We start from the raw sequence: 23,930 nt of genomic DNA, 5'->3' as shown, positions 1-23,930 counted from the left end.
GAGCTGGAACAAAGTGGACTATCCGCTATGACATATACATATCCACATTTTAATGTGAATCGCACAATTACTGCCATAAATCTGGCCCTCCTTCACAGTCTTGGATTCCAAAGGGGGATTACGTCCATCCGTTTATCCCACATTAATAATGGTGTATGTCAAACGGTTGTATACCAAGGTTGGAACATTAAATTTATTAGAGCACAAGTGGGAAATGAGCCGCGACATTAGCTTATTTCTGTCGAAACGTTTGTAAGCCCGCTATTCATTAAAAGGCGTCTTTGAATGAAGAAAGCTTATAATATTATAGTTTCAAGTTATCGGCATCTCGGTGAGATATTTAATAATATCCAATTCTAAGCTCTGTCCCAATATCCTCTTTCTAGGGACTTGTGAAATGAATTTTTGGCTTTAATTTTTCCACTACTAGGGTCTGCATACAAGCTTATTAAAGATCACGTCTGTTCATCACGACAGTCTTGTATTATTCTCAGATTAAGCGCATGAAAGATTATATGTAGTGGGGGTTTTCTTTTGAAAAATCACGAAATTATTGCAAAGATATTTCATAGTTTTAGGTGACTTGTCAACAAGACTAGGGAGCTCTGCACCCGAGTCCGTTTTCCGATTGTCCGGCGAATCGATGACAAATTTCTGTCAGATGTTAGGGGGGACTCAGATGCGAGTTCTAATTGATAGATGCTGAACAAAAAATCGGTTCTGTTGACATGATTGTTGGAAACTCTTCTGACTATTTTCGGGAGTTGATTCTAGACATAAAATATGACTCCAATGCACTTAATAAGTCAATACGATCTCGCAAAACACCTGAGACACACAGTCGATCATAGTTGTTTTCACCGTATAGACTATTTGGAATATTTCTCTGCTTCCGTGATTCAGGGAAAAGTACCTCAAGAAAAGAGTCACGGAGAAGTTCGCGCCCTCTCTCACGGGTTCGTCTTACCCAAACGCAAATAAATATCAGTGACTATCCATGAACAGTTCGTAGTACAGCCAAATGCTGGTTTTTCGTCGTTTAACCAGATTTACCAGCTTATTGAATTCGTCAAACGCTCAGCATAACTTTCAAATACACCTTTGCAAAGTGATTACCCCAAAACTGGCAAAATAAAATAGATTCACAAATAATTATTTTTTTTCAAAAAATGTTTTCATCCAATAATGTTGCTAAAAGATGCGAGTCAACGTTACTTGTTAGTCCTTATATAATGTTGGTACGCACGCGCAAATAGGAATCGATAAATGCACACGTATTGCAGTTTAATCATTGACCTTCTTTAAAACTTTTTAATATCCGTGATTTTACACTTGAGTAGAGTGTATGCATGATTCATGGTAATTACTCACATCATTCGGATGTGCCATATTCCTTAATTGTCTAAAGCCCGTGATGTATAAAACTGCTTCTTTTTTCTAGAGAAATAAGTCCTTTCAAAAATGACATTCCGACTCCGAACAAATTGCAAGAAAGTATATATTTGATTTTTGTCTGTACTCATAGATTTTCTAGTTTGCCGCAGCTGAGAGTGTAGTTTTTAGCCGCGTTTTAAAATGGCGGCAAATGACCCTGAGATATAGCTGTGATGAACTATTACGGGAAAAGGCAATGTAAGGGTACCGGTCTTAATGCATAGGCAACGCGTATACTTCAACAGTCACAGAGAATATCGACAAGAAAAAAAGGGAAATTGAAGGACATTTAAAAGACAAAGCAACTCAAAACAGAGAAAAGAGATTACTTTAAATAACTTGACCACAACTTAGACTTTTATATTTGTTATACAATATTTTTGACTAGCTTGAAAAATTGGACGCATGCGCATACATAGTGGTAAAATGGTCTTTTGGATACTGTGTACTGATATGCACAAAGAAGACGATGTTAACCTGTTGTCTGTACATGTAGCAGGTTCAGAAATTGGAGCCTTGTTCATTTCAGATCAAATAAACGATCTTGAACTCGAAAAGCAGCAATGTATGTATGTATGTATGTATGTATGTATGTATGTATGTATGTATGTATGTATGTATGTATGTATGTATGTATGTATGTATGTATGTATGTATGTATGTATGTATGTATGTATGTATGTATGTATGTATGTATGTATGTATGTATATATGTATGTATGTATGTATGTATGTATGTATGTATGTATGTGTATGTATGTATGTATGTATGTATGTATGTATGTATGTATGTATGTATGTATGTATGTATGTATGTATGTATGTATGTATGTATGTATGTATGTATGTATGTATGTATGTATGTATGTATGTATGTATGTATGTATGTATGTATGTATGTATGTATGTATGTATGTATGTATGTATGTATGTATGTATGTATGTATGTATGTATGTATGTGTGTATGTATGTGTATCTATCTATCTATCTATCTATCTATCTATCTATCTATCTATCTATCTATCTATCTATCTATCTATTGCGCGAGAGTACATACGTGCATACTTTTATGTAGAATCTTCCAATATACGTTGTTAGGAATCCAGTAAAGATCACCAAGGTACCATTCAATGAAAATAGTGATTAGAACGAGTACTGAGAAATAATTTCAATCCTCGCCATTTAACCATTCAATTTGCCAATCACAATGGGACAAGTGCTTAACGCAGAGTTGCTGTGTATTCAAGCGTATACAAAGCTGGCTCAGAGGTAGATTTCTGCTTTCTGCGCAGCCGCGATGAAGGTTAGCGTGACGAAAACGAATCAGATAATAACGGGGCCTAGGTGAACCTTGTAAATGAAATACTCTCATTTGCGTCTGAAGTGAATGCCTGTAATAGATTTACTTCCCTCCCTGCGTTTACCACCAACGTCCATTTGAAAATGTTTGGCGTCGGCATGGCAACAAATATTGATTTGCATATCATGCTATATTAAGTAAAATTGCCACCGTAAATGAATGCGAAAGGTCAATGACTATTTAGGGTTTTTTTCTAATTCAAAACGAGTTCATTGATATCGGGATTTCGAAACTCTATTGCACAGTAAAGGAAATGTATCTGTGAGGTACATGTAGCGTTTTTCATATGATAGAGACTATATGCATTGTAGCATTAAATCTGATTGATCGGAGTCAACCATCGATATCGTTCTAGTGTGTGAAGATCATTGATTACATTGATGTAAAGTGTATCATCTTGCACGATGGTGTACTATCTTGTAAAAAAAGTGGTTTATACAAACATAAGTGCGTTAAGACGTTGCTTCGGGGCTCCATCAAACGAATAATGCTTATAAGACTCTCAACGCATACCGAGATTCCAATGCCTGTAGGACGGCCAATTTACGTTTTTACAGTCGCTTTTGTATGAAGAATAAGGTGTCGATAGAAAACACATCAAAGTTGTGTCGGCAGAAAAACAGCGCGTTTAATGTCAGGGTTTTAATAAAGACTCACAGGGATATAAAACAGCGTTTCCTGAACTTGCGACGATATCGAACAACTGTAAACGGCAAAAGACGCTCGAAATTGTGAAATTTACAAGCACCTGGTCGATTTAAATACAATTCTTAAACGACTCCAAAATAAAGATACTGTGTGCTTTTTTTAGTACGAGCTGTTCTGCCAGCAAGTGAAAAAGTAACGTCAACGTGATCTTCTTGTCGATTACCGCGGGGTTTTTTTACCGTTCATTGGCTTTGTATACATTTACGCCAAGGGTATAAAAAGTCAAGAGTGCCGTCATTACTTTTTATTCAGGAGATGAGTGCCAGTCTAATCTTCTCCACCTTGACTTTGACCCAAACCTGTGTACATATTTTATAAAACAATTCAGGGAAGTTCGAAATCGTTGTCTGAGCGTTTGGTCAATTGCCAGCCCTCATGATTTCGTTGTGTTCAGAATCAGAGCTGGTTTACTCAAGAGTGACACTATCCAACCGAATAAATTAACTTTTGCAGTGAAAAGATTTCAACGTGTACCCACTAAACATGTTAGTTTTCTGATCTCTGCGTCACGTCAGATCTTGTATAAAAATATAAAAGAAAAAGAAAACAGGAAAAAAATACAATGGCTAATTGTCTTTTCTACTGTCTTGTTGTAATATTCTGTTTTCACAATCCAGTTTTTTGTTTTTTTTGGTTTTTTTTTGGTTTTTTTTGAATCAGTGACAATATTGGGTATTAACAAAATTAATCTGGAGCTAGATATACAAGTGGCGTTTTAACTAAATTGATCAGTATTTTCATATTGAAGCATTGCTTACATCTTCATGTAGTGTATCTTTGTGCTGCTGTCATGCGCGTCTTGCCAGTACCTGCACGTCATCATCAAGGATGGGGGGGGGGGGGGCGACAGTATGCGGTGATGTAATTTGTATAGAGTATACTTTGACCAAACACGTACAAGCTATCGAGCGAGTGGGGAGAAAGGGTGTTCATTTCATTGGACAGGTATTAGATACGTATTACTGGCACAACGTACGCATGCTCGGTCGCGGTGTGTCAATACCATCGAAAAGGCGCCGGATTATGCGCTCGGACTTTCTTTGCTGGAACTGTTAAAGCAAGCTAAACAGGAAACGAAATATGCATCGACATTTATTAACCTCCATCAAATCGTTAGTTTTATTATAAAATTACCAAATGCGAAGAAAAGCTTCGAACGTTTTATTAAAACCACTATTAGAAATTAATTGGAACGCGTTTCGAGGCTGTTTGATATACTTGATAGAAATATAAAGATTTTTTTTCGCGCAAAAGAGAACAATAAAGAGAGTCTAATTTTTCAAAATATTGAAGCGATATTTAGTCATTACAGAAAACCGTTCAAGTTGGCGTAGATTTCGTTTTGACCCAAGTGACCTTTCCAATTAAAGACTCGTCCCATGACGTGAAGTTTCGGCGTTGGGAAATGTTTAATTGGGCATTCTCTTCCCGTGCAGCGTAATTCCTTGGCATATATGAGACTATTTATAGCTCTGGGTATAGTAAAAAAGGCCGTTTCAGCACACCAAGACTTTAATCAAGTCGCTCGGAGCGGTGTAAGCGATACTGACGCAACCAGTCGATCGCGTTTTATGTTGCAGCTTGTCATTAGATGCCCGAGATATCTTCCGCATCGGGTCATGAAAGCAAAGCATTATAATTCTTTTTTGCATTCACCGCTTGGTACACCGCCAGTCTGCGATTGGGGAAAAAAACTTCCATCCGATTTTTCTCAACAAATCTAATCAGATCTTTGGGCAATAACAAGCGTAATTTCGCAATTACAGGTATTTAAAATAAATAAAATGTTGCCTTAGTTTTTATTTCTTTATGGCGTCTTTTTTTTCTAGAGGCTGTTTTCAGCGTTGACGGAGGGGCTATTAAATGCCGCCTTTATGTGACTTTACAGTGGCTTTCTTGAGAAATTACGCTTCATAATTAAATTACACATTCAATATCTCAAAACGAACTGGATACGACTCAATGGTGATTAAGTTGGGCCAGTGTGTTTGTGCAATATGAGAAAAAGCTAATCAAAAGTAATTGGAGGGATACTTTAGAGGCATCTTGAATGAGCATTGTGGCATTTTTTGTTGCTTTGTCAACGTTGCACAATACAGCACTCGCTTTACCTGCCGTTTCATGAATGTACCACTCAATTTGATTGGCAACTTAATTTGTATATTCAGAAGGCGCGTTGCGGTGCTCAGGACAACGTTGATTTTGAACAAACAATAGAACAATCATGGTCATCCCTCTCTGTCCCCCTCTGTTTCTGTCTGTCTCTCTGTCTCTGTCTGTCTGTGAGTCTGTCTGTCTGTCTGTCTGTCTGTCTGTCTGTCTGTCTGTCTGTCTGTCTGTCTGTCTGTCTGTCTCTCTCTCTCTCTCTCTCTCTCTCTCTCCTCTCTCTCTCTCTCTCTCTCTCTCTCTCTCTCTCTCTCTCTCTCTCTCTCTCTCTCTCTCTCTCTCTCTCTCTCTCTCTCTCTCTCTCTCTCTCTCTCTCTCTGCTAATGTAGATTTAGCAACGCGAAAAGTCTTCGCCGGTGGTTAAAAGTATATTGGCTCCATGGTTTGAAATCGATGAGGCGAAACAGTGCTTTTGTCGAAATTTTGTGATTTATTGCAATTCTCAGCTCCTAAAATACACCTCGGGGACACATTTTTGGACTATCAAACGTTACGATTATTTCTTGTTCTACCACTGGCTGGGGCTCATTTTGAAGCTCATGACTCGACTGTTCACCGGTTTATTTTTGTGAAAGTCGGAAACTGTCTATTCTTTCCCTTAAATTTAAACACGGGAAGGCGGCCATTTTGAATTTCAAATATTGGTAAATTTAAGGTAATTTGTTTCCGTTAGCAAAAACTCTGCAGGGTGACTCCCGATTTTTTATTCATGCTTTCGAAACAATATGTTTTAAATGCTTTGAAGCTTGTGGTTTAAGCCAAAGGTTTAGGCCTGTCATTTTCGAGGCGCGTGATACCAGCCTAGACATTAAAGGGACAAAGTCGACCATTTTTTCATGAATTTTGTTTGATACCGAGATACTTCTTATATTGTTTGACATGTTGAAAGATACTGAATGAATGGGTGACCATGCATATAGTCGACCCCGATTTTAGACATGATACATGAAACCATCGCGAGAATGAATTAATGGTCATGACCATTAATTAATTCCTGTGATGGTTTCATTTAATTTGTCTAAAACCGGGGTCGACTATATGCATGGTCACCCATTCATTCATTATCTTTCAACATGTCAAACAATATAAGAATTATCTCGGTATCAAACAAAATACATGAAAAAATGGCCGAGGGAGGAGGTCGTCGGAACTGCTCAAAGGTTGCCAGGGACCCCTACAATCATTGTAATTACTGTATCTAGGTTTTTTGAAGCTGATGAAAGTTAAAACATATTGGTTAACAATGAATATCGTAAAATTTAAATGTTGCGGCTGTGTTGACGTGATGCATCTAGACATCATGCATGAAATACATTGTTTGTAAACAAGAGAGTCTCACACGCGCAGTTCCGACGACCGCCTCCCTTTAAATTTAGTAGCTTTGCATTGCGTACAATACGTACTGTTATTGTTTATATTTGATTCAACTTGTGAACAATGACATTACACACATATAACGTTTTGTTTGACAAGTTCATGGTTAAGAATTTCAACGTGATTTTGTCACAAAACAAAGCTATGTACGTTGCAAACGAAACAGACGATAATTTGGAAAAAATGGAGATCTACGGAATTTTGACAGAGAATTGTCTTCGATCTAAAAGTAGCGGTCCATCAGAAAAACAAAATTGTCAAGAAAATGGTCCGAGAAGTACTTATCTGAGCTTTCAGACGAAATGATACAAATGTTGTAGAGATTTGAACAAGCTTGTCTGGAAACACATTTGTCATCTGCTAGCATATCGACGGACGAGCGAGAAATGTACATGTCACGTTTATTGGAAAATTACCGCAATAACCCCACGATTTCATCGAACGCGGGAAAGTCTAATTTAGATTGCAGCGATTTGCCTAGATTTTTGCAGACAATTACGGCCGCGTCTTCGTCAACGATCGAACGCGTCGCAGCGACCACAAGAATAACGAGGAAAGAGAGATGCGCTCCTCAAACGACTGCTGGCGATGGGAAGAAATGGATTAAGAAGCTGATAATTGTCGAACTAATAAAAAGAATTTGGACAAATTCATTAATTGGTTTTTCGTAATCGCGAAGGGATAAAAAGAAACTGCGACGTTCCTGAATGTAAGAAATTTAAAAATTTATGATTTGGACCTACCTTATCGGCAGCAGTGTGTCTTGCAGTATTCCCAAGCATCGGTACATGCCACTTGATATAATACAATCAGCCCTTTTCTACGCTAATTGAGTTAACACATTACAAGATGAACCGGTGAATCAAGCAAAGTGACAGACGATTGTGCATCCAGATAAAGATTCCATTGCGTAGAATATAACGCCATAGGCTCTCTACCATCCGGGAGAAAAAAATAAACAACAAAATCCAAACAGTAAAAGAAGAGCCGTTTTTTATCAACGCGGAACAGTTTCACAATGCCGTTGTCAAATGTTCTTTTTTCTTCATCCTTCAAGATGAAAGTGGAACCGCCGATTTTTTTATCCAAAATTAATCCTAATCAGTCTCTAGCCTGCCTTGTTGCGTGAAGATGTCACTGCCGACAATGTCTTCCTCCCCGGAGAATATTCACATACAACAGTGTACGCGTACATGGCCGATGAGAGCCACAGCAATCAAATAGATTGCCGGCTCCCTTTTTTTCGCGGGAATAGAATTAACATATAATTAAACCCGCACGGATTTGTTATATAGGGCGTTAAGATGATGAAGTTGAGCGGGGAAGACTGTCTCTGAGGAATTACGGTGTTTACTTGCGCGGGTAAAGCTCTACCGAGGCGCTATCAATATCAATGTGTGTGCAAGATGTAGCCTAGAGCGCGTTCTTAGACAAGTCGTCGCGAACCGATTTCTTAGCGTAATCGCACCGAGCAAATACCTGTCTTTTAATCGACGTGGATACCGTTTCATCGCTCAATCTCTTTTTAAATGAGTGTTTCCGAGATTTTAGACTGAGAAAAAGATGGTCTTATGGAGATTAATTACGATTCTGGGTTATTGCAACCGCTGCTTAAACGAGCGCATCCGAGATTCCAGAATCCGAAATTACATGCTTATGGAGACTAATTACAGCCCTGCTTGGTTGTCATCGCAATGATACATTGCACTCAAACGCTGGCATAGACAAATTACGTAATTACAGTACGGTGCACGCCCCGAGCATGACAGTAAATCCAAAAGCAACCGAATATGAAACTAATAAATGATTTCTGCATAGTTTTTGCAATCCAAACAATCAGACGGTGGAAGATTGACGGTGTCTTTCCTCCGTGTTAATCGAATGCATACGGAATTCGAAGACGACTAGGCTTATCCCGCGGGGCTACGATGAGGCAAACATGTTGCCGGTTGGAACTCAGTCCTCCACCACATGGAGGCACTGTGTTTGAAACAGTGAGACAACAGTGAGCGAATTTTAGAATATTAGTACAATGTGTTGTGTCATAATGGAGACAAATTTTGCGCACGTATGTATGTATGTATGTATGTATGTATGTATGTATGTATGTATGTATGTATGTATGTATGTATGACGTATGTATGCATGTTCTTAATTTGTATAATTATAGCAACACAAATACATCTTGTAGATCCTGTTCCTAAATCCCTCTTAGCGATGGCGCAAACCAAATCAAGTGTAAAATTGTACTTGAAACCTGAACCTAAGGGCAGGGACAAAACAAATAATTTTACATCAAGCGAAGTGTTTCACGAAGCTGTATGTCGCCAGCTGTGTTAGCTACGGTAATCCAATGACCAGGCACCGTGACACAGGGCAGTCCTTTTATTTCGCAACCGTGACAGAACTTGAGAGGGACAGGAGAAAAGATAGTGTTGGATTGGTCGGCTGGTCGATATAATTATGTTTTGAAAGTTGGTCACCAGAACAACCACAGAGGGAAACGAGGAGCTGCTGGGATTGGTGTGATTAATTCTGCTCTTCTTAGTGGCTGTAATTGATTGAATTCTAGTTTCTCCAACCGCCGCCCTTTCCTTTCACATGTATGTATACACTCATAATGTTGGATATGTTGATGACTTTACCTAACCATGAAAAATATATAAAGATAATGCCAATAAAACAAAAATGTAGTGATATGCATGAGAGAGAGAGAGAGAGAGAGAGAGAGAGAGAGAGAGAGAGAGAGAGAGAGAGAGAGAGAGAGAGAGAGAGAGAGAGAGAGAGAGAATAGTGCTAGGTACTTGTAGTAGACTTTGAAAGCAAATCGTCAGAACGAATAAAAAAAACAGGAAATAGAAATGTAGCAACGTTTACCTTTACGCACACACTTGAATAATGGAATGTAACGCCGTATGAACAACATGGGTCCCAACTTGAAGACCAAAAAACATAATATGTCCCATTTAATCAGACTTTATCGCAGTTGCTAACTCTGTTTCCATTCACGTCTATCTCCTCGCAGAAGAAACTGATATGATATATGGTCAGTATAACATATCGAACAGAAATAGCCGCCGAGCATCACAGGTTACAGCTCCGATGGCCAGGTATTCTTGTCATGATCTTCACGTTTTCTGAAGCCTCGCCAATATTGATTTATGACATGTAAGTCTAATTTGCATAAATATGGCAACTGTCAGTTGTTGACGTGTTGTTGGCGTAGCTTCACCTGAACTGTGACCCATCTCAGTCCCTGAATAAGAATCCAACCTGTACTACGAACTTGATCGCAATAGGAATTGCTATGCTTGAAATAAGATGACACGTAACGCAAATGACCTTGAACATGCGGCCTTTCTTAGGTCTTTGGTCAGTCATTTGCACATATTACCAAATGATGGTCGCTCAAAACTGCAAAACCATCTTATTGAAGGTCATTCAAAATATGTTTTGATTTTTATGTAAAAATAAAGAAGCATTACTATGAGCTAAGGTTTCTTTCCCGAAAAATAACAAGCCTTGGTCAGCCCAAAAAAGTGTTCATGTATGTAAAAAATGTGTTGACAAGAGATTTCGTAGCGGCTTTTTAATGCAATAATGGGTAACGAGCGGGTGTTCTAACATTCATTAAATGTCTTGTTGGGACGGACACATTTAATTTTTAGCAGAACAGCCAACTCGGCAAAAAAGTATAGTGAACGGGGAAGAAGCATGATTTTTAAATGGTTTTGTGGGTTTGTTGATTCGAAGAGGAAAGGAATGTGGCAACGAGAGAGCAGATAGGGAGCCTTTGTACTTGCAAATTGGAAACGGTAAAGAGAGGAGGTATTCTAGCACTGTGGAGAGCGGAAGGAGTTGAAAACTAGTGGGCGGGAGGGGAAAATCTTCATATTCTGGTGAAGGGCAGCTACGGACAGGTGTCGTTTTCTCCTCCAAATTTCTTCTTTTTTCAAAATACGCAGGAAAAACTAGTATCATATTTGCATGTAAAACACGCTTGATTACAATTTCTCGGAACCGACTGATTGTCATTACCAAGTGTAGTTACGTACATGCTTCGAACCTTTTGCCCGCTACATTGTGAGTCCGCAACTCCAATCGGGTATCAATGTTTTGAAACACCGATTCTGACACAAGCCCAACAAGTTGCCGTACTCTATTTGAATTTATATCAAGGTTGCAGTCTTGCTTCTGTACCATATAGGCGATGCTCGGTACCTTAAAGGTACACTGTCACATGTTCCAATTTTGCCACAGTTACCATGGAAAGAGAAAATCTAACCAATCACAGATTTTAAGCGGGTGGCCACTTTTTAAAAACAGCGCCCTCACATGGACATTTTGAATACCAAGAACGCCCTTTGACTATATATGGGCATATTTAAATTACAGGTGACTGTGTACCTTAAGTACGATAAATCCACCTATAAGTGAGCCATAAAAGTCTCAACAGGCGGTCGACCATATTTTCAAAATGGAATGGCGGATTTCTACAGGCACTATACGTAAGATTACAGAAGTCAAAGCAAAGTTTTCGGTTATACAGGAATTTTACACAAGAAATGCCTAAAAATATGACAAGAGTAATGAGGCTAGCTGGTTCGCGAACAAACAGAACTTTTCGCCGTGTAGACCATTACATTTGTATTAAAAGTATTTATTCGACCATACTCGTGCTGTGGTGGGAAGTCGATTTTTTACCAACAATGGGTTACAATATCATGCTGTTTGACCCCTTAGCATAAGACAAAAGCTATTTCAGGTAGGGAGAATTTCACATCATGATCCAATTCTATAAGTAAAGTAAATTACCCAAAAATTCCACGATTGCTAAGATAATACCCATCCCAGTTACATCATGACAGTGTTTCCTGCAACAAGGAACATGTTACTATATAGATTTGGCGATATCTTGACGTATCGCGATAACAATCACCGACGGTACACTCCCTTGGGAAGTCATATCGTTATATCTACCTGCATGTGCAGTCGCCGTCGCCTTAACGATGGATGGCAGTTAAAAACCCTCCAAGTTTAATTCATATTTATGTTAGAAGAAAAAAATGCCGGTAGAATACAGTTCATCAATGTGCAATGCCATTTATAGTATCCAGACGTTACAGCTTATCATCGTTTAAATTTCACTTGAATTAGCTTCCTTTGCAGGTGTTCATTTCCACGATAGTGACGGAGACACATTTGCGCTGTTGCTAGGATACAGTAAACATTAATATTCTCCATCTTCCTGTGCGTGATGGTTTCATTGCTAGCATAATGATATGTGACTTCGACAGGCAATGTTCCGTTCCTCGTTTCACGCATGCGCACTGGAACAGGGTTCGCTGACAACCGTGCAAATCACCATACATGTTATATGGATGTACACATTCTTTGTAATTCTCATCTGTTCTTAATGCGTCGAAAATTTTATTTGCAGTGACATTCTGTAATTTAAAATAAATATTGTCTCTTGTATTTCCCTCAATCTTTACGCTTAGTCAAAGATCATGTTAGCGACATAGGTGAGCGATATCTGGAAAGAATGTTTCTTATCTCTCGTGTATCACCGACATGACAGCCGTACACATGAGAGGCCTATCATAATCACAAACGCCAAAAACTGTCAAGTTCTGGCCTAATGAAGATCACCTCGTTCCTCTGATCATGATTTCCATGGGTCATGTCAAAAACTACTTGACGGTTTGAAATACTTCGAAGGTTCCGGACACTCACTGAAAAAGTCTGCGTCAATTTATTCATAATTTTGATTTCAAATTAAATAGTAGTCTGTTTTATTGCAATTGTACAACACTTCTATCATGCCACTCATGATAGGAACGTTTTAATAAAAAAGTTAATTGCGAAAAAAAACCCTGAACTTTAAGCAACAAGTAGTAAAAATGACAAATCTGTCACATGACAATCAAATATATTGTCTTTATAAGACAGCTGTCGGATTTAACTTTATGGAATTATGGTTAAACAGTTCCGGTCATTAGACGTATAAAAATTAGAAACAATGGCGATTTTGTAAAACTCACAGAAAATGCGTATTTTAAGCTGATGAATAGTTGGCAGATGACTTCCATTCAATAATCTGACAGAGCTGTCATCGTGTTTTTTTTGTTACTATAGTTTTGTTGCATTATTGAAGTGCTGTTGAACAAATCCTTCGCTTCTAGACGTCAGACCGACTATTTGGATGGAATAATTTCTGATATGTATGTTTTGAGGATTTTGCCGTCAAAACTGCAAACTGATTGATGTATACACTCGATGTTTTCCGATCATTGGTCAAATATTGTGTTTCCGTCGGTCGGGAACATGCCTTAAGCAAATGAGGGAAGCCGGTCCGGAACTTTTTCCTGTTTCTTTTTATTTTATTTCTTTTGATTTTTGGATCCATCAAAACAGCAGAATTTGGCAAAATCATGGGTGAGTTTGGCAAAATTCAGGATTGGAGGGTTTTGAATAGGGTAGGTCCGATGGGGTTATCGGAAACGCTTATATGTTTTCAGATGGCCTTACGATTTAGTTTCGACCTGAAACATTTCACAGCTCCGCTATGGTTCCTCTCTCCTTATCATATATTTTATATGATATCTTTAAAGGAAGAGGGTCGTCCTATCTGCGGCTGCGCGACTTTTTTTGTTGACATTACCTCTTCCAAGAAATTGGCAATGAATGTGGAGCAAATGTGAAGCAAATTCAGCATTTAATGCATGTTCATAGCACACCTGTTTTGTAGCTTTTCCAATCAATGGAAGACTTCTGCAAATAACCTTTGGTTGCGTCCCTACGTTTAAATGAAGCTGCTTCGGCCAAGGTTACCAGTTTTGACACACAGTCCGTCAATTTTGAAATTTTGGATTTGCACAAGGGATGTTGGGATATGTTGTGAAAAGCAACAGACCCTTTGCATGGGTCCCATACGCACAGCCGGGATGGCCCCTCCCTTTATTTTTTTTTGCAAAACGATCGTCTCATAACAAAATAATTTAATCGACGAGAGCGCCACAGTGTACTGTGGGAAAGTCCTCAGTTCCTGCCGCGTCTATAAAACGACTGAACACGCGTCCTATGACAATTTAGAAAATTTGGAATCTATAATTATTGACGCAGATGTTCACTTAAAAGCTGTTATCAAATTGCACGTTTTATTACTTTATTATTATTTAATTCAATTTTAACCATCGACGAATGATAATTTATTACATAATAGTGTACTCTTCCATCACCCGAATATTTCAGTCACATGCAGGCGATATATTTGCAAATAGAGTCTTAATTATCTTTCGTTCATTAAAACCGATGATGTTTCACAGAAGAGAGTCCGATATAAAGCGTCGTCTATGGTGGTGCATAGTACTGAACCACGTTAATGCAACTTTTAAAATTCCACTTTGTTGTTTGTCACGACGGACTGCGCATGACTGCTCACTGGCAGTCACCGTACATGTAGATTAATACGACAAAGTGACGCCAGGCGTTATGTTTAATGTTGTATGCTAACCCAAAATCAAAAACGAATAAAAACAGTAAACTTTAAAGTCATTTGATCCCTTTGAGTGCATCTAAAATTGTTTGACGGTTAAAATGTCTTCAGTGTAATCAGAAAAATGGAGGAAAACAGAAGATATTTCTTTTGCTGAAATCAATCTAAAAATAGTCAAGACCTTATCCATAAGTCGAACATAAGTCAATCGTCCTGTATCGTGTCATTTTTACATCGACCGTAGTTCATAGCATGCGATGATGATAAGGGTTTTACGGTAGTGAAACCCTTCTAGTCACAGTAAATATAAAAGTGAAAAGAAGACGCGAAAAAATAAAGGGAAGCGTTGCCATGAAAAATCATCATTATTACTATGTCAGCCCATCTTTATAGATAGCAACTTTTCATTCGGCAAGTTTGTCTCGAATTGATCTGATGGATGTGAATAGATAGGGACGTTATGTGACATGCGCCACACTGTCAAAGGTTGGTGTGTTGGACACCTTGGTTTGACGCATATGCTACTGGTTTTCTGACGGCAGTTGATTTCGGAGCTTGGTCACGTATTTGTATCTCGGCTTCCTAAGAGCATGTGAACCCGCATTCGCAATCAGAGGCAAGTTTTGTGCAACCATGATTGTAATACAAGTACCTACCTGAGTTTTCAACCACGTCACGGGAAGGCCATATTGCCGACGGGAGCCAGTGTGACACTGTGCTGAGACTTACACCGCGTTGAAATGGTCGAACTGTCACGGTGTTCGAAAAAAAAAACACCGCAAAGCCGTAGGAAAAACAACTTCCCTCTCAAGTCACATATAAGATTCTTGCGATAGATCGTTCAATTTGGTTGCTCACTGTTGCTCACAACCCGTCGAAAGGTGCTACAGTGCACATTTTGTGGCCAACGTGTTGTTCCCTCTCGCTTATGCGAACATATCAATACTCAACACGCTCACTCTCCATGAAATGCGGACAGTAAAACCCAAAGGCGACTCTACCCGCTAAGATTTAATTAACAAGCAGTGTCGAACGAGAATGTTCACGGTGGAAGTAACAAACAAACAATTATTTTATCTGCGTTTAATCAGTCTTTTTTTCCTCACAAAGTGTAGACTCAGCAGTGGAAAAAAACGCGACAAAGAAATCCTTTATTATTTGCTGAATGGCATTAGAGGCCATTTTTTTCATTATCTAGCGATAGGTCCCCCAAAGGCATACTTAATAAAGTGATCATTCAAAAAGATATAACAGGTGACAATACCGACAGTGGCGCTATTGATGACGCGCTGCGCAGCAAAGAGTGCGCGAGTCTTCCGATTCACCCGTCGCGGAAGTCATTTCAAGAACGGGCCAATCAAAAGTCAGCCTGGCATAATAGCTGAGCAAATCGGTTGAAGCGCGCTAGAAAGCCTGCCATTTTTTTCGCTCTACTCAAATTCGCCATTCAGGTTCCACGTAGGAGTCAAATGAAACGTGACAAGACTCAAAAATTAGACATATGGGACCATCCAACTGCAAAAAGTGGCGGTATTGGAGTGGCTACGTGTGAAACAAAAGTGTGAAGGCAGCCTGTAAAGTTAACCTGCATTTTTCTGTGAAATGAAAGATTATTTCAAAAAAATATCAGTCATTGTGAAAAGATTATTTTTATATAAATTTGTCTTCAGCCCAGAAATCCAGTATAGATAGTAACTTCACTAATCTAATAAAGACTAGAATTATATGTGTGTGTGGTGTATGATTCATCCTGGGAATATCAGAAGAAATAATTATTGATCAAATGAAGTACTTTGCATAATCTTGTTTAATTCATAGAGGGATAGATGTACCAATGAGACTCATACACTGTCTTGCAGGGCCGTACACATACTCTACTTTCCTTGAAAAGCAAGACCATGACCATTGGCTCAATTTAAATGTCAGACATACGTATGAGCGCCGTATATTTGTTTATCTGTACGCTATCGAACAAAACGTCGACAGAGAAAGGGGAGAGAGAGACAGAGGCAGAGACAGACAGAGAGACTGACAGACAGACAGTGAGACAGACAGACAGACAGTGAGACAGACAGACAGACAGACAGACAGACAGACAGACAGACAGAGTACTATGAGGGAGACGGAGGTTAAGATAAGATAAAATTGTTTCTATGTCCAAAAGAAAAAAACCCACAAGGATGTGAAATATTTTTGATGATACTGTTGGAAGCACATCTAATACAAATGATATCTTTAATTAGCTTACGTAGCTTTACGTTCACACTGGCGTCATTACTTACAAAGTGGTAACCCGTATTTATTCATCGTGACATCATGCGAACCCTATGTATTTAACGGCACCAGCAGTTTATGAAAGGGGTATACGATCGGCCAATGCCACATATGAGAAACCTTTCATCTTTCCCCCCGTTACCGTAGCTGGTTGGAAAACATACCTATCCAATAATACTTTTTAAACATAAAAACTTAACAATCATCACTGGAATTCAGTAGAATATAACAGGTTCAAAATACAGACATCAAGTTCAGTTTCATAGGGTAGTATTTGCTTCATCTCATTTTGTCCAAAGGATTTTACGTTTAAAAGAACAACAGTAGGAGTTTCAAAACACGCTTTCGCAACTGTACATTACTTTTTCCGAGTTAAATGGCCTTAGCTTGAACGCACAACGAGGACAGATATTCGGAATCTCAAATTATCACCTGACTATGTCGGTATGATGTTTATATTGCACTCACTTTAAAGCTTGTCGAGTAAATTCAAGTGTTCATCTTGTCTCGTCTTTGAGAATATCAAATATTTGATCGTTCTCAATAGTGTTAACGTAGCGATAGCGGGCCACCTGGAATTTTAAACAATCGGTAAGTTTTAGATCATTCTGTTTCTCTGCTAACAAAACATCCACGGTGACCCCTGATTTTTCTCTTGATTTTTTTATAAAAAAATGCTTAAAAGTAATATTGGATAAAGTTTGAGCAAAAAGTGTAATTTTTTTCAGTTTGGCGGCGCATATTACATGTCAACGTGCATTAATCTTATTAATATAGTGCTACGACTGGTCTAAAAGTTCCAAAAATTTACATAAAACATGATTGGAACTAATTTTTGAGAATAGGATATTGTAGTAAGGACGCTTTGATATACAAATTTAAGCTCATCTACTTTGTAATACATTTGTTTTTATGGGAAAATGTAATATTGCAATTTTCAGCTACAGGGCACCTAACACTTTTGAAATATTTGAACAATTAAAAGATCCTGTTCTCTATACAATCGTGTTACAAATGGAATGTCCACAAAAACAAAAAAAGATTGTATGATAATACTGAAAGACTAAGTTTCCCTGTCTCGCCAATACACAGGATTCGGACTATCATGAATGGTGCCCTCATCGATGTAGCTGATGTGACCCCATCCTTGCAGAGGAAAGAGTGCATCGTTGCCCGCTGCTTCCTGGGTGCTGGTGGTGTCCCTGTCCGGAGACGATCGGTGACTACTCGGCGTTGGTGGCGCTGGCGGGGAAGGTGGGGGTGATGGGGAAAGTGGCGGCGGCGGCGGCGGCGGCGGTGGCGGTGATGGCAATGTTCGAGCTGGCGGGGGCGACAACGCCTTCTTCTCCAGCTGTTCCATTCGCTCTTGCATCTGCTTCATCTGCCCGTCCATGTTGTTCAGGGTCTCGAGCATGTCGTACTTGAAGCCACTGATGTCCTGTTTCAGTTGCATCACCAAGGGGTCTAGCCCATCGTCCTCGTCGCCATCCCGACGTCTGTCGAAGATGTAGCGACGGACGAGACGCTGTGCCACTCTCTGAGCAAAAAGACAATAGTGATCGAAATATGTTTACCAAGTGTCCATCCAGCACTTGTATTTACTTAAGGTAGAACGCCCCTCGGGGACAGATATTCTGACTATCAAACTTTTACAATTCTTTTCTGATCTACCACTTGTGGGGGTTCATTTTAAAGCACTTGGTGTGAGAAAACTTTTCACCGTCTTACTTTTTCGAGAAAATCGAAAATTTTATTTTTCTCCATAGATTAACACAGGGATGGCAGCCATTTTGAATTTTAAATATCGGTAAATTCTTTGGTCATTTGTATCTCTAGAACCAACATGTGCACGGTGACCCCCGATTTTTAATCTTGATTAGAAAGAAAATGGTGGAAATATTCCTTGAGCAAAGTTTGAGCAAAAGTTTAACTTTTTTACTTTCGGGGCGCATACTACCTTAATACTACAACTCACAAAGCCTGTTGTATTTGAGACATAGTGGCGTATACACAGCATTTGGATGGAATGATATGTCAACATTAAAACACAGGGAAAAAACACCTTTGAAAGAACTGTCGAACACAGTATACCACTCACAGAAGTCAATGCTGTATAGCAAAGGTTTTCACGGAAATAAATCAATAATGGACCCGTATATCATTGTAACTACAGTGACTTAAATCATACCGTTCCCATCTTAATCTAACCAAACATTGAACTAGGACCTCACCCATCAACAAACACCAGCCTAATTTTAAAAGCGATACGAGAAAATTAAAGAGACTTGCGCATTCATTGTCTTTGTGACAATAACCTTCTCTGGCAAAGTGTCTCACCAAAGGTAATACAAAATCTTATCACTTCTCGAATTTGAAAGTGCCGCATCATGGCGACATCAGTATAATTTAGCCCTATTGTCTGAATAAACAGTACACTCACTACTAAAGATTCTTATTTGATATTCAGTATTAAAACGACAATTTTTATTTGACACATATCTTTAAATTTACCTCATATTCCTTGTTCGCTTGGTCAATAAGAGCCTGCTTCCGCTAGACGAAAGAAAGAAAAAAAGGTTGAACTTCTTATCTGAGACGAAGGACAGCATATTGATCTCACATTACATACATACATACATACATACATACATACATACATACATACATACATACATACATTCGCACGTATGTACATGCTTTCGTTCATTCGTAAGGTGGCCTGACAAAGACAGACAGACAGACAGACAGACAGACAGACAGACAGACAGACAGACAGACAGACAGACAGACAGACCAGAACAGGAAAGCGTCACCCTACCTCTTTCCCATTGAGGAGTTGATGGATTCGCTTTTTTCGAATTCCTTTTACGCAGGATAAGGCACACTTGACACCTGGTATCACATTGAACGGTGGGGGCAGTGTTTGTGCCTGCCCGAAAAAGCTCATCCACAGACTAGATCTGGCATATTTCCACTGTATGTCTGCGTCTTCCTGCAAAAAATAACGTTCAATAATGTAAACAGAAATTTTAGTTATTCATGTTAACTTACTAGTACGTAAACAAATAACCTTAAATGTTTTCTTTCCCTCTGTTTTGTAACAGTCTGACGAAAACCAAAGGGATATTGGCTATTCACAGACTACAGACTAAAAGCGAAGTACATACTATCAATTCATAAGAGCAAACGGCCACAAGTAGGCAATAGATTGGCCCTAGGAAAGATTTTTTTGCACGGGAAATATTGTGCCCCACAGAAGATTTCAACTCGTGCAGCACTCATCGCCACAATTAAAATACATCCTGTTGCCAGTGTTATAAGGAACAGACGATACGGAAAATTGGAAGAAAATAGACAAATTTGTGAGGAGCTAAAGTTTTAATGTGTCTACATTTTGTTTTGACTCTATCGATCTGTATTGTTCAGTGTTGGAGTGAAAATTCAGTCGATAATGCCAATTTACAATCTGCTCCAGGACGCCTTAACGATGAATTTCAACGCATTGTATGTTTTCAATTCAAATTCGCATTTACATAGTGCATTTTAATGTACTGTGTTCAGTTACATTTCTTCAAAGAAACAGCTTTTAATTCGAATGTACATTCTATTTGTATTTTTCTTAACAACACGATCATCGAAATGCACGATTTCGTCTCTCTTATACTTTTAGCCTTTGGTTATTTTCGTCTAGGGCTCATAAAACACTTTTTCATCAAATTGAACTTTCTTTCACCTTCGACAAGTATGTCGATCGTAAAGTTGAAAAATAAAAAGGTACGGTCCAGACATCAGATGGTATTAATAATAGGTAACTCATCCTTTTTTATGTTAGAAAACATCAAACATATTGTGAACAGGAATCTGATGACGAAATACATGATATTTATTGAAATTTCTCGACTTGACGGTAATTATCCTTTTGTTAAGATGGAATATTCCTACGACGGGAGTACTGACAGAGATTGATGGCGATAGCATTTCCATGACAACATAGTTGACAGGTAGACATAACAACAGACTGACATGCCTCCAATTATTACGCGAATCATCGAACAAGAGACAACGGAACAATAGGACAGCTGGTCGTCCGACGAGTCTGGCACGCCCTCGTCAATCACTCGACGTAATTCATCGGTAAGGGCAACCATCCGTTGGCAAGAAGGGGTTGCGTACTTTTGGAGTGGATACACATTAAAACGCGTTCGTGCGCACGAACCGGAGTAAATGCACTCTCCGTGCATAAGTTCAAGGACAGGACATTCACCCCTAAATCTGCGCATAAAATGTAGGGAAAATTTTTGCCCTGATAAATAAGGAAATCAGACATATTCGGTTGGATTGACATTAACTAAAGCTCACATGTCTTGCCTTCTAATTATCTCCCCGAGTGGCTTCAATGACACCATAAAAACATTACTTTATTATTAATATTTCAACTGGGGCTCTGCTTTCAAAAATGGCTGTTATCTTGCTTAATGTTTCTTCCTAACTACGGATTTTTTTTTCAGTTACAAGTTCAGTCGATTCATTCTGTGCAAATGATACAGTGAAGAAACGTGTTGTCTCTACCGATATGCGAAAGATGTGTCCATACTCCCTGAAAGAGTTGTGAAAACAAACTCGACACCCTGGGCGGGCTTTGTTACCCGAGAGATATGAACTGTGATTCAGTGCGATTATTAGTTATGTTTGCAAAGTGCAACTTTCGTGGATGGCCTACATATCGCATGTGTTGAAAATATACCAAGCTCGACGCATGACTATGAGAGAAGTCCCCCCCCCCCCCGGGTGAAGTTGAAGCTCGCGATACCATGCTTCTTTAGGTGTCACTGCTCAGGCGCATTTCAGTAGTCGGCTTGTAAGCGGTAACTGTTCCTTAAAGATTAATGATTTTTAGCTTTTTTGACATGCAGCACACAGACATCAAAACCACTTACTTCGACACGTGTGTACGTGTTGCTCATCATAGCGATTAGGACGTTGAGGAGGACCGCTATGGCAATGACGTGGTAGACTGCGTACAGGCCCTTGCCGACACTTTCCGTGAACCAGTGATCAGCGCCATCTATGTCCAGACTCACAAGTTCTGTCACACCGAAGAGCGCCCAGAACAGCGTGTTCAACGCCTCTGGTATTCTGTGGTGGGAAAATATTGCGTAAACTACGTTACTTTTTGCCAGGAGAAGTGGATTAAAAGTTCTCGAGGTGACTGCATGTTCAACCTTAAACGTTAAATTTATGACCTGAAGCGTTTTCTTTATGTATTAAAATTACTACATTAAGTACAATGCATGTGTATATATGTGTCTATGTATGTATGTATGTATGTATGTATGTATGTATGTATGTATGTATGTATAAACTCTCTCTCTCTCTCTCTTTATATATATATATATATATATATACATATATATATATATATGTATATATATATATATATATATATATATATATATATATATATATATATATATATATATATATATATATATATATATATATATATATATATATATATATATGAAGTATGCGGTTCGACTTGTCCGATACAAAGTGCTCAATACAAAAGTAGAGCGAGATATATAAGGGTTGCTGGAGAATTGATTTTACAATTTCATCTCTACAAGGTTGTTTCGTGAGTCGCGAGACTCACTCATCAGGAGACTAGACCGGAATGAAACAACCTTGTAGAGATGAAATTGTAAAATCAATTCTCCAGCAACCCTTATATATATATATATATATATATATATATATATATATATATATATATATATATATATATATATATATATATATATATATATATATATATATATATATATATATATATATACATCGCCAGAAGTCTGGCAATCTATGTTATGATAGACATGATCTAGCAAGCAACAGCACAATAAAAAATGAAATACCGCCGTTTATTCTTGTAAAAATAAATGTAAGAATTGCCGAGAAATTTGACTGTATTGAAGAGGCTCTACTTAAATGGGGAGATTTTGATGTGCAATCTTGTTTTAGGTGTGGAATGCCATCATTCACAAACACTATTAGATTGTTACCGGGCATTAATGCTATTAAGCAAATATATTTTTGTTTCTCCCGAAGTGACATCCTAAATAAAAAATAAAAAAAGAAACAGCACAATATCAAGAGAGAGACAGAGAGAGAGACACAGAGATACAGAGAGACACTAGACAGAAGTGGTGGGAGGGAGGGAGATATCAGTCTAAAGAGTTTTAAGAGTACTCACGTGCCAAATGGTTCGTGACAGTTCGTCTCATTATGAATCCTACAATCCAGCTTAGATTCGTATGCGTAATACCAATAGAGCTGATTGAGACCAACGGAGAATGCAAACCAAACCAGCGAAAATATCATCAAGAACTTCACAATATCCATCATCATTCGGCCCAGGGAGATCTGCATGGGTCCCACGTGCATGCTGACAACGGTGATACGGATGACGCGGAGGAAGCTCATAACTTTAGCCAAGGCGAACAGGCCTTCCGATATGAGAACAGGATCGACTGCATTCCATCGCTTTCTTCTAGACCTGTTCAAGTGTTCATCTTGCCTGCTCTCGTGGATTCCCGAACTACCGCGAGATCTGGACGTCTGCTGCTTCGGGTAGCGCGATTTGGCCGCCGAGTCGTCGCTCAGCTGCTCCAGCATTTTGGTGGCGCTGTGAAGCTGCTCCGTCATGTGAACGAGAATGTTGGTCAGGTTTCGGTGGTTGCTCGTCTGGGTCTTGACCAAGGAGTCGAGCTTGCGGCTCACGAAAACCACGTCGCGTCGCACATCTTCGATGTCATTGAGGGCGCTGCCCTCGTACGCATCTTCCATGTCCTCGAAAGTTTCGTCAAAGACGGGGACCGGAGTATACATTTCGTGTGTGTCCTGTTCTGAACCATTGGAATAGACATTATCGATCGGTACTTCGAAAAACCCGCTGCTGAAGTCCCCGTATTGGGAAATATTGAACATCTTACGGTAAATATCTGTGTCAAACGTGGGCACTTCAATGGACCGTCCTTCTTCCTGAGTGGAGAGTATAATATAACATAAAATATAATTTTTGTGGAAAGTGTTGTCACGATAGTACGTTAGCATGATCC

The 23,930-nt window shown here is 38.9% G+C and overlaps 1 protein-coding gene across 1 annotated transcript in view; it reads right to left on the bottom strand.

Moving 5' to 3' along the window:
- Positions 1 to 16,331: 16,331 nt before the first annotated feature.
- The window catches only part of LOC139133151 (short transient receptor potential channel 4-like), a 50,368-nt gene continuing 42,769 nt past the window's right edge, over positions 16,332 to 23,930 (bottom strand). The window contains exons 6-10 of the mRNA XM_070699578.1: positions 23,066 to 23,853; positions 21,753 to 21,951; positions 19,634 to 19,807; positions 19,327 to 19,368; positions 16,332 to 18,352 (exon numbers count right to left, since the gene is read on the bottom strand). Coding sequence (XP_070555679.1) covers positions 17,879 to 18,352; positions 19,327 to 19,368; positions 19,634 to 19,807; positions 21,753 to 21,951; positions 23,066 to 23,853 — 1,677 coding nt within the window. The 3' untranslated portion in view covers positions 16,332 to 17,878. The remainder of the gene's footprint in view (positions 18,353 to 19,326; positions 19,369 to 19,633; positions 19,808 to 21,752; positions 21,952 to 23,065; positions 23,854 to 23,930) is intronic.

This window comes from Ptychodera flava, chromosome 5 (assembly GCF_041260155.1).
Source record: "Ptychodera flava strain L36383 chromosome 5, AS_Pfla_20210202, whole genome shotgun sequence".
Taxonomy (NCBI): domain Eukaryota; kingdom Metazoa; phylum Hemichordata; class Enteropneusta; family Ptychoderidae; genus Ptychodera; species Ptychodera flava.
This window is presented reverse-complemented; position numbering and strand designations above follow the sequence as displayed.